At 43.7% G+C, this 16,308-nt stretch overlaps 2 protein-coding genes across 8 annotated transcripts in view; one reads left to right on the top strand and one right to left on the bottom strand.

Moving 5' to 3' along the window:
• The window catches only part of LOC109881949 (zinc finger protein 420), a 27,234-nt gene extending 18,745 nt beyond the window's left edge, over positions 1–8,489 (bottom strand). The window contains exons 1-4 of one of the 4 annotated variants that reach the window (XM_031821695.1): positions 8,234–8,489; positions 7,105–7,686; positions 6,261–6,324; positions 1,050–1,285 (exon numbers count right to left, since the gene is read on the bottom strand). In XM_031821695.1, the coding sequence (XP_031677555.1) occupies positions 1,050–1,285; positions 6,261–6,324; positions 7,105–7,587 (783 nt within the window). In that variant the 5' untranslated portion in view covers positions 7,588–7,686; positions 8,234–8,489. Of the gene's footprint in view, positions 1–1,049; positions 1,286–6,260; positions 6,325–7,104; positions 7,687–8,103 lie in introns of all 4 variants that reach the window. The other 3 variants (XM_031821694.1, XM_031821693.1, XM_031821696.1) reach the window with 3 other exon arrangements.
• Positions 8,468–16,308, top strand: LOC109881953 (gastrula zinc finger protein XlCGF52.1). Of its 4 annotated transcripts, none has more exons than XM_031821701.1 (8): positions 8,468–8,580; positions 9,156–9,345; positions 9,423–9,482; positions 9,965–10,378; positions 10,631–10,737; positions 11,861–12,054; positions 13,788–13,956; positions 14,068–16,308. In XM_031821701.1, the coding sequence occupies exons 1-8, from the start codon at positions 8,569–8,571 to the stop codon at positions 14,344–14,346; spliced, it is 1,425 nt and encodes a 474-aa protein (XP_031677561.1). In that variant the 5' UTR covers positions 8,468–8,568; the 3' UTR covers positions 14,347–16,308. The 4 variants fall into 4 exon arrangements, with proteins under 4 accessions (XP_031677561.1, XP_031677560.1, XP_031677558.1 ...); XM_031821700.1 differs by having other exon boundaries at positions 8,469–8,580; positions 10,631–10,749; XM_031821698.1 differs by having other exon boundaries at positions 8,497–8,580; positions 9,140–9,345.

Here is a 16,308-nt window from a genome sequence, read left to right as displayed (position 1 = left end):
TATTGTTTGACTAAAGTGATCCTTTAGTCAAACCTGGAATCTGCATTTGGTGGAACTGCCACGTCCATTTGGTGGAACTGCCACGTCCATTTGGGATATTACAAAAATAAAGAAGTTACTGGAAACGATGAACAGTTTACTTTTCCCTCGGACATCATTGCACGCGCGCTAGAACACCATATTTTTTTGTGCGCTGCTGGACCCTCAACAACATTAGCGCCTGGGCGAACAGTCTGGGCGAACAGCCTGGGCGAACAGTCTGGGCGAACAGCCTGGGCGAACAGCCTGGGCGAACAGCCTGGGCGAACAGCCTGGGTGAACAGTCTGGGTGAACAGTCTGGGTGAACAGTCTGGGTGAACAGCCTGGGTGAACAGCCTGGGTGAACAGTCTGGGCGAACAGCCTGGGCGAACAGCCTGGGCGAACAGCCTGGGCGAACAGTCTGGGCGAACAGTCTGGGCGAACAGCCTGGGCGAACAGTCTGGGCGAACAGCCTGGGTGAACAGTCTGGGCGAACAGCCTGGGCGAACAGCCTGGGCGAACAGTCTGGGTGAACAGCCTGGGCGAACAGTGCCACTGTTTCCCCCCTTTGCGGATTTCAGCTTTAACACTTTCATTGTCCTCTGGGACTTCTTTGTACTTTTTAAAATGGTTTTAAACTGAACAACAATTTAAATCAAGAAATAGGGGATACATCCCAAATGTTCCTGTATTCTATATATAGGATCCCAGTGCGTCCCAAATGGGATCCTATTACCATTGGGCTCTGGTCAAAAGCTGTGCACTATATATATATATATATATATATTTGACCAGAGCCCAATGGTAATAGGATCCCATTTGGAATGCACTTTTGACCAGAGCCCAATGGTAATAGGATCCCATTTGGAATGCACTTTTGACCAGAGCCCAATGGTAATAGGATCCCATTTGGAATGCACTTTTGACCAGAGCCCAATGGTAATAGGATCCCATTTGGAATGCACTTTTGACCAGAGCCCAATGGTAATAGGATCCCATTTGGGATGCACACAAATCAACTGAACCTACCCTCTGGTGTGACTCCATGTAGCCCCGGGCTGAGAAGCGTTGACCACAGTCTGGACAGGAGAAGGGCTTCTCTCCCCTGTGGGTGATCAGGTGGACACGCAGCTTGTAGAAGGTAGAGAACTGCTCTCCGCACTTCTGACAGGTGTTGGAAGTGTTGTTGTGGTTCTGCTGGTGTTGGACAGGTAGTCCTCCCGGTGTAGAGGGGACGGAGCTGGGAGGAGGGGCAGGACTGTATCCTGTGGGAATGAGATAGGTTTAGGCTGCAATAGTTTGTGTCGGGGGGCTAGAGTCAGTCTTATATTTATCCGGGGTCCTGTGTGAATTTAAGTATGCTCCCTCTAATTCTCTCTCTCTCCCTCCCCTCCCGGAGGACCTGAGCCCTGGGACCATGCCTCAGGACTACTTGGCCTGATGACTCCTTGCTGTCCCCAGTCCACCTGGTCATGCTGCTGCTCCAGTTTCAACTGTTCTGCCTGCGACTATGGAACCCCAACGCTCTAAATATATGTCTCTGGGTTAGACCAGTGGCCACCAGACCTGGGTTCAAATACTATCTGAAATCTTTCAGATACTGTTAACGTTTGCTCTAGCTTGCCAGGAGCACCAGATGGGCGGGGTTTGCGTCTACTCTTATTGGTTCCATTGCGCAAGACAAGCCCAATTAATCCCAGATAAAGTATTTGGAATGACTTCAAATACACTAAACAAAAATATAAAAAACACAACATGTAAAGTTTTGGTCCCATGTTTCACGAGCTGAAATAAAATATCCCAGAAATTTCCCATAAAAAAAGCTTATTTCTCTAACAAATCCTGTTAGTGAGCATTTCTCCTTTGCCACGATAATCCATCCACCTGACAGGTGTGGCATATCAAAAAGCTGATTAAAACTTCTTATGGCTGCAGGGGCAGTATTGAGTAGCTTGGATGAAAGGTGCCCAGAGGTGCCCAGAGTAAACTGCCTGCTCCTTAGTCTCAGTTGCTAATAAATGCATATTACTATTAGTATTGGATGGAAAACACCGACGTTTCTAAAACTGTTTGAATGAGTATAACATTATACTCTGTGAGTATAACAGAACTCATATGGCAGGCAAAAACCTGAGAAGAAATCCAAACAGGATGTGAGAAATCCGAGGTTGGTCTATTTTCAACCCAGGCCCTATTGAATTCACAGTGGGATATGGATGAAGTTGCACTTCCTAGGGCTTCCACTAGATGTCAACCATCTTTGGAAACTTGAATGAGGCTTCTACTGTGTTATGGGCCTGAATAAGAGCTGAATGAGTCAGGTTACTGGCAGAGAGCCATTTCCTGGTCACGCGCATTCCACATGATATCGACCTGCGTTCCATTGCTTCTCTAGACACAAAGGAATTCTACGGTTGGAACTTTATTGAAGATTTATGATAACAAAACCCTAAAGATTGATTATATACTTAGTTTGAAATGTTTCTTCGACCTGTAATAACTTTTTGAAGTTTTTGTTATGCGGGACCTGCACGAGCGTTTAGATATGTGTACCTAACGCGCTAACAAAAGTAGCTACTTGGACATAAATAATGGACATTATCGAACAAATCAAGCATTTATTGTGGAACTAGGATTCCTGGGAGTGCATGAAGATCATCAAAGGTAAGGGAATATTTATAATGTGACTTCTGGTTTCCGTTGACTCCAAAATGGCGGAAAATTGTATTTATTTTCTGAGCGCCGTCTCAGATTATTGCATGGTTTGCTTTTTCCGTAAAGTTTTTAAAAAATCTGACACAGCGGTTGCATTAAGGAGAGGTATATCTATAATTCCATGTGTATATCATCTACATTTATTATCTACATTTATTATTTATTACTTGTATTATCATCTACATTTATGATGACTATTTCTGTTGAATCGATGTGGCTATGCAAAATCACTGGATGTTTTTGGAACTAGTGAATGTAACGCGCCAATGCAAACTCAGATGTTTTTATATAAATATTAACTTTATCAAACAAAACATACATGTATTGTGTCACCTGAAGTCCTATGAGTGTCATCTGATGAAGATCATCAAAGGTTAGTGATTAATTTTATCTCTTTGTGCTTTTTGTGACTCCTCTCTTTGGCTGGAAAAATGGCTGTTTTTCTGTGGCTTGGTGGTGACCTAACATAATCGTTTGTGGTGCTTTCGATGTAAAGCCTATTTGAAATCGGACACTGTGGTGGGATTAACAACAAGATTACCTTTAAAACAGTATAAGATGCATGTATGTTTGAGGAATTTGAATTATGAGATTTCTGTTGTTTTGAATTTGGCGCCCTGCACTTTCACTGGCTGTTGTCATATCATCCCGTTAACGGGATTGCAGCCCTAAGAGGTTTTAATTAAACAGCATGATCATTACAGAGGTGCACCTTGTGCTGGGGACAAAAGGCCACTCAAATGTACAGTTCTATCAAACAAAACAATGCCACAGCTGTCTCAAGTTTTGAAGGAGTGTGAAATTGACATGCTGACTGCAGGAATGTCCACCACATCTGTTGCCACAGAATTTAATGTAAAGTTTTAGAGAATTTGGCAGTACATCCAACCGGCCTTACAACCGAAGACCACGTGTAACCACCAGGACCTCCACATCCGGCTTCTTCACCAGCCACCCGGACAGATGATGAAACTGTGGGTTTTGCACAACCAAATAATTTCTGCATGAACTGTCAGAAACCGTCTCAGGGCAGCTAATTTGCGTGCTCGTTGTCCTCACCAGGGTCTCGACCTGACTGCTGTTCGGCGTCGAAACTGACTTCAGTGGGTAAATGCTCACCTTTGGCAACAGAGTTCCTCTGTCCAGTGTCTGTATTCTTTTGCCCATCTTAATATTTCATTTTTATTGGCCAGTCTGAGATATGGCTTTTTCCTTGCAACTCTGCTTAGAAGGCCAGCATCCCTGAGTCGCCTCTTTACTGCTGACGTTGAGACTGGTGTTTTGCGGGTACTATTTAATGAAGCTGCAACTAGACACTAGCTGTCTAGTTGCAGCTGTCGAGCTGCAAACTAGACACTCTAATGTACTTGTCCTCTTGCTCAGTTGTGCACCGGGGCCTCCCACTCCTCTTTCTATTCTGGTTAGAGCCAGTTTGCACTGTTCTGTGAAGGGAGTAGTACACAGCGTTGTATGAGATCTTCAGTTTCTTGGCAATTTCTTGCATGGATGAACCTTCATTTCTCAGAACAAGAATAGAATGACGAGTTTCAGAAGTAAGTGCTTTGTTTCTGGCCATTTTGAGCCTGTAATCAAACCCACAAATGCTGATGCTCCAGATACTCAACGAGTCTAAAGAAGGCCAGGTTTTATTGCTTCTTTAAATCAGAACAACCATTTTCAGCTGTGCTAACATAATTGCAAAAGGGATTTCTAATGATCAATTAGCCTTTTAAAATGATAAACTTGGATTAGCTAACACAACGTGCCATTGGAACACAGGAGTGATGGATGCTGATAATGGGCCTCTGTACTTGGATTAGCTAACACAACGTGCCATTGGAACACAGGAGTGATGGTTGCTGATAATGGGCCTCTGTACTTGGATTAGCTAACACAACGTGCCATTGGAACACAGGAGTGATGGTTGCTGATAATGGGCCTCTGTACTTGGATTAGCTAACACAACGTGCCATTGGAACACAGGAGTGATGGTTGCTGATAATCGGCCTCTGTACTTGGATTAGCTAACACAACGTGCCATTGGAACACAGGAGTGATGGTTGCTGATAATGGGCCTCTGTACTTGGATTAGCTAACACAACGTGCCATTGGAACACAGGAGTGATGGTTGCTGATAATGGGCCTCTGTACTTGGATTAGCTAACACAACGTGCCATTGGAACACAGGAGTGATGGTTGCTGATAATGGGCCTCTGTACTTGGATTAGCTAACACAACGTGCCATTGGAACACAGGAGTGATGGTTGCTGATAATGGGCCTCTGTACTTGGATTAGCTAACACAACGTGCCATTGGAACACAGGAGTGATGGTTGCTGATAATGGGCCTCTGTACTTGGATTAGCTAACACAACGTGCCATTGGAACACAGGAGTGATGGTTGCTGATAATGGGCCTCTGTACGCCTATGTAGATAATCCATTAAAAATCTGCCGTTTCCAGCTACAATAGTCATTTACAACATTAACAATGTCTACACTGTATTTCTGATCAATTTGATGTTATTTTAAATGGACAAAAAAAGGCGATTTTCTTTCAAAAAACAAGGACATTTCCTTGTGACCCCAAACTTTTCAATGGTCGTGGAACATTGAACATTATTCAGGATAAAAACACAAAGTCCAGAGGCTTATTTACACTGATTGTACAAAACATTAGAAACACCTTCCTAATATTGAGTTGCACTTCGCCCTTTGATCTCAGATCAGACTAAATTTGTCAGGGGGGGGCATGGACTCCACAAGGCGTCTAAAGAGTTGCACAGGGATGGCTGGCCCATGTTGACTCCAATGCTTCCCACGGTTGTGTCAAGTTGGCTGGATGTCCTTTGGGTGGTGGACAATTCTTGATACACACAGAAAACTGTTAAGTATCAAAAACCCAGCAGCGTTGCAGTTCTTGACACAAACTGGTGCATCTGGCTCCTACTACCCTGTTCAAAGGCACAAATCTTTTATCTTGCCCATTCACCCTCTGAATGGCACACATACACAATCCATGTCTCACTTGTCTCAAGGCTTAAAAATCCTTCTTTAACCCGTCTCCTCCCCTTCATCTACACTGATTGAAGAGGTTTGAACAAGCGACAGCAATAAGGATCATAGCTTTCAGCTGGATTCACCTGGTCAGTCTATGATGTTTTTTTAAATTGTTATTTAGCCTTTTATTTAACTAGGCAAGTCAGTTAAAAAAAAAATCTTATTTATAATGACGGCCTACCAGAAGGCAAAAGGCCTCCTGCGGGGATGGGGATTACACACACACATATATATATAAATGTCATGGAAAGAATTGGTGTTCTTAATGTTTTGTACACTCAGTGTATATTGTGGACCTCAAAGGGCCAGCAACTCACTTGAACATGATTTGCATAGTAGCAACACGTCTTCCTAAACCACCCGTCAGTACCTTGAGGTACTACGGCCCTTTACCAATGGGGGCCGGCCTGGGTGATTTATGGAACTTGCACAGCAGCAACATGTCTTCCTAAACCACCTGTCAGTACCTTGGGTCAGACGGACATCCTCTTGCTCTGGCAGCACATCCACTACAGCCTGAAGTTTAGAATTCTAAAATGAAGCAACAATGAGAAGTTAAAGACAGTTGAAACATACCTGTTGAAAAGTTATTGTACAGCCAGTTGTCTAGGAGTCGTGTCTCAAATAGCACCCTAATCCCTATATTGTACACTACTTTTTTTTACCAGGCACCAGGACCAATCCCTATTCCCTAAATAGTACACTACCTTTGACCAGGGCCCATAGGGCTGAGTAACTGATTATAGCCAGCTCCTGTCAAAAGTAATGCACTATATAAGGAGTAGGGTTGCCAATTGAGACACAGCCCTAGTCCTCCAATTGAGACAGTCCTAGTCCTCCAATTGAGACACAGCCCTAGTCCTCCAATTGAGACACAGCCCTAGTCCTCCAATTGAGACACAGCCCTAGTCCTCCAATTGAGACACAGCCCTAGTCCTCCAATTGAGACACAGCCCTAGTCCTCCAATTGACACAGCTCTAGTCCTCCAATTGAGACACAGCCCTAGTCCTCCAATTGAGACACAGCCCTAGTTCTTCAATTTAGACACAGCCCTAGTTCTTCAATTTAGACACAGCCCTAGTTTTCCAATTTAGACACAGCCCTAGTCCTCCAATTTAGACACAGCCCTAGTCCTCCAATTGAGACAGTCCTAGTCCTCCAATTGAGACAGCCCTAGTCCAATTTAGACACAGTCCTAGTCCTCCAATTGAGACACAGCCCTAGTCCTCCAATTGAGACACAGCCCTAGTCCGCCAATTGAGACACAGCCCTAGTCCTCCAATTGAGACACAGCCCTAGTTCTCCCCCACCTTGTTACTAGTATCGTCCTGTTGGACAAGCAGCTCCTGTTGGTGTGGCAGCACATCTTCAGCAGCTCTTAGTCTAGTCGATCCCTCAGCGTGACCCCTTCCGTGTCTCAACAAGGCTCCTGATTGGTAGAAGCTCTTTCCACAGTCAGGTGCAAGGCAGCGGTAGGACTTCTCCCCCGTGTGGCTCTTCTGGTGTATCCTAAAGGACGACTGCTGAGAGAAGCTCTTCCCGCACACGGTGCAGTGGAACGGCTTCTCTCCCGTGTGGGTCTTCATGTGTCGGACCCGGGACTGTTTTGTAGTGAAGAGTCGTCCACACACAGAGCAGGAGAAAGACTTCTTAGTGGATGATGTTGTGTTGTCGAGGTTGTTCTGTTGTACTACAGGGACATCAGACTTGCACCACACTCCTCTCTCTTCCGCTGAAGCCTTTGAGGCCAGTGTTTCACGGTGATGGAGATGATCGTGGTTTTCCAACACCATCTCCCGCTGGCTCAACAGTGAGCTCTGGTCACCATGGTTACAGTCAGCTCCAGCGTTGTGGCGAAGAGGAGACAGGTTGGACACTTGGTCTACAGACTCCTGCAGCAGAGAACAGCACAGGCTAGGCTTCACCCTTACAGGTAAACAATTTAAACAAATTCAGCACTTGGTTCAGTCTAGTCCGCTGGACCCTGAGTTAGGAACATCACTACACTGCTGTATCGTCTCCTCCCGGATACTAAAGTTAAAAAAAACTCAAATCAAGAAGTTGTTGCTGTTTTTGTTCATATTGCGAAACAACACAGTTAACGCTAGACACATAAAAGGGTGACTATGTGATTAGCTAAAAACTACATTGTTATTACAACCAACAATTCAACTGACAGCAGACACTAGTTGGCATCGGCGACAAGCCAGCAAGCTAGATACATGAAATATTTACACTCATATATATTGAAAGAAAGCGGTTCCTCCCCCATAAAGCGGTTTACTACCCCCCGACAAATGTCCTGTCACCTCATCCATGCTGTGATGTTTAAGATGGTCCACCGGGCAGGAATATCACAGGGATGACACACGGATCATCAGCAGGTGATCCGTGTCAACCAGGACAGGGCCATGGCTAACGGTAGCTAAACCTGTTCACCTGTTAGTCTTACGATGTTGCCCAGGACATAATATGACGGTGATCTCCAAAAGTCGCCGTTCAACCTAGTCCCGTGGCCGATGAACGTAAGACAAAAGCGAAATTCATAGCTGAATAGTTGTATTAGCAAACGGGAAGATAAGAAGCGACCATCGGCCAACTATAAACTTGCTAGCTTAACAGTAAAAAAGACCGAAGTAAAAGATCAATCACAAGCGGTAGTTGATTACTCTCGTCTAGATGGTCACGTCTGACGACACTGAGGCGGAAGCCGGAAGAAAAACAACAACCAGTTTGTTTCTTCTTCTTTTTTTAAAAGAGCACTACTATATACAATGGACGTGGTGGTGAGTAGATAACAATAAACTCCAATATAGCATGTAGAATGTTTCGAAGGTGGACGTATGTTTTTTTTCTGCTCAGTTCAGCGGTTTTGAACAAAGCAGCAGTTTCCTTGCCCGATGGAAGCAGTCTAATCGATACGTTTCACCATTATTATTTCCCGTTACAGAAGTGAAGTGAAATAGCTAGAATGGTGATATGCAGCGACCATGTTGGTGCTAGTAGTTTCCATAAATGAATATGTATAGAGATGCGTGTTCAGGCATGATGTAGAATAAACCAGAATCTGGGTTTACGAAGGAGTCAGTTGAATATTGCGATTATCCTTTAAGCCCAGGAAACAGCCATTCAACTTGCCATTCACAAAATTTTCAAACTTAATCATGTTAAAATATGTCCGGTACCTACCAAAGAATTGAGTTAAACTGAACAACTATATTCATTACAACTTTTCCTGGCCGGCATTTTTTTTTTTTATATATATACACACACACTAAAGAAAGTTACATGTAACCACAAAAAATGCTTTGTCTGGAAATAATCGTAGTGACAAATCCACTTCAGTTTTCTTCTCTCTCAGGAGACCAAACTCCCAGGGTCCCCTGGGCCCAAAGGTATACATGGGGACCAAGTAACGCAGACCCTGAGGGGGGTGAAGCAGGAGGACTGTGGGCCCCTAACAACACCCCTAACAATGTACATGAGTTTTGCCCATGTGAAAACAGAAGAAGAGGAGGAAGAGATATGGGGTGTGGCTCACCCAAGTACAGGTGCTCTTGCCTTCTCTCTCTTTGTGATTTGTTTATTTACAACTTGCCGTGATTTACATCTTGTGTGTTTCCTTCAGGGTTCTTCAACGTCAAGAAGGAGGAAGAGGAAGAAGCCATAATATATCCTACACAGCCTAGTGAGTACAGCATCACAGAGGAGCCATAGTATATCCTATACAGCCTAGTGGGTACAGCATCACAGAGGAGCCATAATATATCCTATACAGACTAGTGAGTACAGCATCACAGAGGAGCCATAGTATATCCTATACAGCATCACAGAGGAGCCATAGTATATCCTATACAGCATCACAGAGGAGGCATAGTATATCCTGTACAGACTAGTGAGTACAGCATCACAGAGGAGCCATAGTATATCCTATACAGCATCACAGAGGAGCCATAGTATATCCTATACAGCCTAGTGAGTACAGCATCACAGAGGAGCCATAGTATATCCTATACAGCCTAGTGAGTACAGCATCACAGAGGAGCCATAGTATATCCTATACAGACTAGTGAATACAGCATCACAGAGGAGTCATAGTATATCCTATACAGGAGCTACCATGGCGTTACTAAGCCTCTTATCTGACCTGAGATTTCTCTGTTCCCTCAGATGACAACCCAAGCCCCACTTCTGACATTACCAGCCACAGTTCTGACGACTCCAGCCCTGACAATGGCCCTAGAGCCACCCCTGACAAGAACAACCCCCGCCATAACAATGACCCCAGGTCTGGCCCTGTCAGTGGAGGGGCATCGGACAAGGACCCTGCATCCAGAGAGGAAGATGAGGAGAGGAGCCCCCAGATCTCAGCAAACCCAGGGACTAAGCCCAACAAGACCAAAGGCGGTCATCAGAGGCCGTTCCCCTGCTCTAGGTGTGGGAAGCGTTTATCCACTACTGTTAGCTTAGACAAACACCAAGTCATCCACACCCGACTGAGACCGTACCCCTGCTCCGTACCGGCCTGCGCCAAGAGGTTCTGCTCACCAGCCGAGCTGAAGAGACACACACTCACACACACAGGTTTTTATTTTTAATTTTTTTACTTTGGTTCCTTTCGAAAGTATTCAGCCTAAATTTATTTTCAAAGTTCAATCAAGTGAAAAATCAAGAGTCGGGTTCTCAACCAATCTGGTCAATAAATAGTTTTGACACAAGTTTTGTCCACTTTTTTGGGGTTGAATTGTTTAAGGTCGTTCTAATGTACCTTTTTTTAAAGGCATTCAATCATCAGACAATCAAGTTCAATATGTTTTGTGTCCTCACCCAATACAGGAGAGAGACCCTTCCCCTGTCCAGACTGTGACAAGAGCTTCACCATACTGGCTGCTTTAAAGACCCACCAGAGAACACACACAGGAGAGAGACCTTACGTCTGTGAGGTGTGTGGGAAGGTTGGTTCTTTTTATTAAATCTCTAAAGACCCACCAGAGAACACACACAGGAGAGAGACCTTACGTCTGTGAGGTGTGTGGGAAGGTTGGTTCTTTTTATTAAATCTCTAAAGACCCACCAGAGAACACACACAGGAGAGAGACCTTACGTCTGTGAGGTGTGTGGGAAGGTTGGTTCTTTTTATTCAATCTCTAAAGACCCACCAGAGAACACACACAGGAGAGAGACCTTACGTCTGTGAGGTGTGTGGGAAGGTTGGTTCTTTTTATTAAATCTCTAAAGACCCACCAGAGAACACACACAGGAGAGAGACCTTACGTCTGTGAGGTGTGTGGGAAGGTTGGTTCTTTTTATTAAATCTCTTTTACTGATGGTCATTTGATTGTTTTATTGTAAAGAGTGTTGCAAATTTAAAATACATTTTATAGTAATTTATAGGTTTTATGAACAGTGAGAGTCGGAATGTATAGGGGAGACAGATACAGAGAGAGAGAGAGGATTCGTACCCATGTCGCCAGGTGTATACGCTGAGTGTACACAACATTAGGAACACCTGCTCTTTTCATGTCATAGACTGACCAGGTGAAAGCGATGATCCCTTATTGCTGTCGCTTGTTAAATCCTCTTCAATCAGTGTAGATGAAGGGGAGGAGACGGGTTAAAGAAGCATTGTTAAGCCTCGAGACAAAATATTTAAGTGCCTTTGAACGGAGTATTGAGGTAGGTGGCAGGTAGGTGGCAGGTAGGTGGAAGGTAGTTGCCAGGTAGGTGCCAGGTAGGTGCCAGGTGCACCGTTTTGAGTGTGTTAAGATACCGCAACGCTGCTGGGTTTTTCCACGTTCAACAATTTCCTGTTGAACCACCCAAAGCACATCCAACCAACATGACACAACAGTGGGAAGCATTGGAGTCAACATGGACCAGCATCCCTGTGGAACGCTTTCCACACCTTGTAGAGGCCACGCCCCCAAGGAAGTGTGGCTGTTCTAAGGGCAACTCAATATTAGCAAGACGTTCCTAATGTTTTGTGCACTCAGTGTAAATACTCCAGACTCTGGCAAAAGAGTGTTGGGATTTTAAATGCACTTTAAATTTGATTTGATTTTTAAGGGCTTCGCCCAAACGGGGAACCTGAAATCCCACGAGCGCAGGCACACCGGAGAGAGACCGTTCTCCTGCTCCTTCTGTGGGAAGACCTTTGTAGAGTCTGGCCATCTGAAGAAGCACCAGCGTATCCATACAGGAGAGAAGCCGTACCACTGCAGCAGCTGCCCCATGAAGTTCCCTTCCTCCAGCGAGCTCAGGTAACTCAGGGCCTATAAACCGTCTGAGATGGAGTGTTGATTTAGGATCCGTTTTGTCTTTTCGATTACAATGACTGGACAGAGGGATCTGATCCTAGATCAGCTCTCCTATTGGATCTGAACAACATCACATGTACAAGGGGACCTGATCAGCTCTCCTATTGGATCTGATCTGAACAACATCACATGTACAAGGGGACCTGATCAGCTCTCCTATTGGATCTGATCTGAACAACATTACATGTACAAGGGGACCTGATCAGCTCTCCTATTGGATCTGATCTGAACAACATCACATGTACAAGGGGACCTGATCCTAGATCAGCTCTCCTATTGGATCTGATCTGAACAACATCACATGTACAAGGGGACCTGATCCTAGATCAGCTCTCCTATTGGATCTGAACAACATCACATGTACAAGGGGACCTGATCAGCTCTCCTATTGGATCTGATCTGAACAACATCACATGTACAAGGGGACCTGATCCTAGATCAGCTCTCCTATTGGATCTGATCTGAACAACATCACATGTACAAGGGGACCTGATCCTAGATCAGCTCTCCTATTGGATCTGAACAACATCACATGTACAAGGGGACCTGATCCTAGATCAGCTCTCATATTGGATCTGAACAACATCACATGTACAAGGGGACCTGATCCTAGATCAGCTCTCCTATTGGATCTGAACAACATCACATGTACAAGGGGACCTGATCCTAGATCAGCTCTCCTATTGGATCTGAACAACATCACATGTACAAGGGGACCTGATCAGCTCTCCTATTGGATCTGATCTGAACAACATCACATGTACAAGGGGACCTGATCAGCTCTCCTATTGGATCTGATCTGAACAACATCACATGTACAAGGGGACCTGATCCTAGATCAGCTCTCCTATTGGATCTGAACAACATCACATGTACAAGGGGACCTGATCCTAGATCAGCTCTCCTATTGGATCTGATCTGAACAACATCACATGTACAAGGGGACCTGATCCTAGATCAGCTCTCCTATTGGATCTGAACAACATCACATGTACAAGGGGACCTGATCCTAGATCAGCTCTCCTATTGGATCTGAACAACATCACATGTACAAGGGGACCTGATCCTAGATCAGCTCTCCTATTGGATCTGAACAACATCACATGTACAAGGGGACCTGATCAGCTCTCCTATTGGATCTGATCTGAACAGCATCACATGTACAAGGGGACCTGATCCTAGATCAGCTCTCCTACTTTGAGATGCTTTATGAGTATGGGCCCATGTGTTACTCACCTGATAACGTAATAACCACCGGACATTGTAATAATTTACTACGTTTTTATCTGGAGAAAACATTATTATTAAGTCATCTGTTTGTTTTATTACGACATCCGTTATGTCGTCATTTATTTCATTCAACTGTAGTTTCTGTTGTTATGATTCAATGTTGTCATGTCTTTTTAAATTATTTTTTTAACGGTCACAAACCAATTTCCTGTTGTGGGATATTCAAGTGATCTAGAACTACTAGTAATTAACCAGTCAATTTCCTGTTGTGGGATATTCAAGTGATCTAGAACTACTAGTAATTAACCAGTCAATGTCCCATTGTGGGATATTCAAGTGATCTAGAACTACTAGTAATTAACCAGTCAATGTCCCTTTGTGGGATATTCAAGTGAACTATAACTACTAGTAATTAACCAGTGTTCATGTATTATCTGTTGTTCCAGGGTCCATGAGAAGATCCACAGCCAGGAGAAACCTCACAGCTGTTCCTACTGTGACAAGGCATTTAAACAGCTGTCCAACCTCAAGCTCCACCAGAGAATACACTCTGACCAGAAGCCTTACGCCTGCTCCTACTGCGACAAGACCTTCCGTGCTCAGGGGACCTTAAAGGTACAATATAGTTGTGGATTTTATTTCAGTTACACAACATAATACTTGCTATTTACTGAAATTCTTATTAATTAATACAATTTATAATTGTGTATTTTTTTTACTTTGAAGGTGCACCTGAGGACTCACACAGGAGAGAGGCCTTACCCCTGCTCCGACTGTGACAAGCGGTTCATCACGTCCTCAGAGTTGAAGGTGCACCAGAGGATTCACACGGGAGAGAAGCCCTTCTACTGCTACGACTGTGGGAAGAGTTACTATCAGCTGAAGCAGCTGAAGGAACATATGAAGTTCAACCCGGACCACAGCACCACACGTAGCGGACTCAGTAACATAGAGGACGAGGACAAGCTCTACTCTACGTCACGTGATGATGTAACGATGTCTTGATTTTTGTTTTGTTTTTTTGACTAGTAACAGACATTACATTTTTTTATTTTTTTATTTTATTTAACTAGGCAAGTCAGTTAAGAACAAATTCTTATTTATAATGACGACCCACCCCGGCCAAACCTGGACGACGCTTGGACGACGCTGGGCCAATTGTGCGCCGCACTATGGGACTCCCAGTCACGGCCGGATGTGATACAGCCTGGATTCAAACCAGGGACTGTAGTGACGCCTCTTGCACTGAAATGCAGTGCCTTAGACCGCTGTGCCACTCAGAAGCCCCCTCAAATATATATATATGATAAATATATATATATATATATATATATATATATATATATATATTTATCATCCTCGGGGATGCCACATCATTGGAAAGAGAGATAGAACATTACTTTGCTAGCACTCTACTCGTTCCGTGATGACGTCACAATGTCAACATGTCTATTAGAATGTTCTGTCGTTGTACTGAGCAGACACAAGGTCAACGCTCTGTTTAAGATGTCCACAAAATGGTCATTTTGATATAAATGTTGTTGTTTTTAAAAAACATTTTTTAGGTTGTTTAGAAACTGACATTACATTGAAAGACACATTTTACTACGTTTCCATTATAGTTTTTTTGTGTGTGAAGTCATACTGTATAAACCAAAAAAAGAATGATAGCTGTTTAGTTATTGATACCATTTTATAAATGCCGACAGATAATTTGTGCGTCGACATGATGGGATCTTTTTGTGTCGGTCAAATTATTTATGCGAGAAATGGCGCTGGAAACGCCTTATGTGCAAATATTGATATTATAATACCCATCATATCGAAGTAAATTTGGAGTCACTCACGCGATGACGTGGTGTGTGGTCCTCCCCTACGACTCGTCGGGGAAAGCAAGCAGTTTATTAGGCTACAGATGAAATACGTAGAAATCATGAACTTCTCAGGGTGGTGAAAGTGCACGGTGATCTTGATGCTCCTTTCCAATAAATGTCGAGGGTCTTATTCTGGTGATATGATAATCGATGATTGATTGCCTTTTGACAAATCAAAATATTCTCGCTCTTATCCATAATCACATACTTTATTGTAGACTAACCTACCCAAACTCTCTCTGTGAGCTGCTGGATCGAGAGCACGTGCCAAAACCAGACTAGGAACATTTGCTATTTAACGCAACAGTTTTTGTGACAAAACTATCCGTAGTGTTGAAAATGCAACGGAAACACATTGAAAAAATGTATTCGGTACATGAAATCTAAAGTGGGAAAAGTACGTTCACTACGTCATCACGCACCGATTTTTTTTGTTGTTGCGACAATTCAGTTTGGCGGAAACACCACTGGTGGGAATATGCACATATTTTATGTATGCTAATTCTAGAATATTAACATGGAAATCTGTCGCCAATTGGAATGTAAACCTAGTTTATGATGGGAATTGTTTCTCTTGGACAAATCTGTTGGCAATCATGTTTGTGTAAAGGTTACCGTTAAACCATATTTGTCAATACAGTATAATTAATCAATGAAGATAAGTCATGAAACGAAACAACATCTTTCACTTTATCTGTTAAAGTGGTGTACCTAGTAACTACAGCCATGTTTTGGATGGGGGTTACACACCTCAAAACCAGTGGAGGCTGGTGGGAGGAGCTATAGGAAGACTGGGTCATTGGAATGTCTGAAATGGAACGATATCAAACAATACATATGTAAACCACGTTTTGGCTCCATTCCATGTCAATCCTTTCCAGCCATTACAACGAGCCCGTCCTCCTATAGATCCTCCACTGCTCAATAGAGTGGTTTTGCTCCGCCTCCAGTTCCAATGCCAGATCTGCTTTTGAAAGGCTTCAAAGCGGATATCAAGACGTGACAATGTGGAAAACTGTTATGCTACCAGACGTTAGCATGTGCTTTGAGCTCAGCTACAAAATAAAGACATAAATCAGATGTTTTGCTACCA

Source organism: Oncorhynchus kisutch, unplaced genomic scaffold (assembly GCF_002021735.2).
Source record: "Oncorhynchus kisutch isolate 150728-3 unplaced genomic scaffold, Okis_V2 scaffold4011, whole genome shotgun sequence".
NCBI classification, from domain to species: Eukaryota; Metazoa; Chordata; class Actinopteri; order Salmoniformes; family Salmonidae; genus Oncorhynchus; species Oncorhynchus kisutch.
This window is presented reverse-complemented; position numbering and strand designations above follow the sequence as displayed.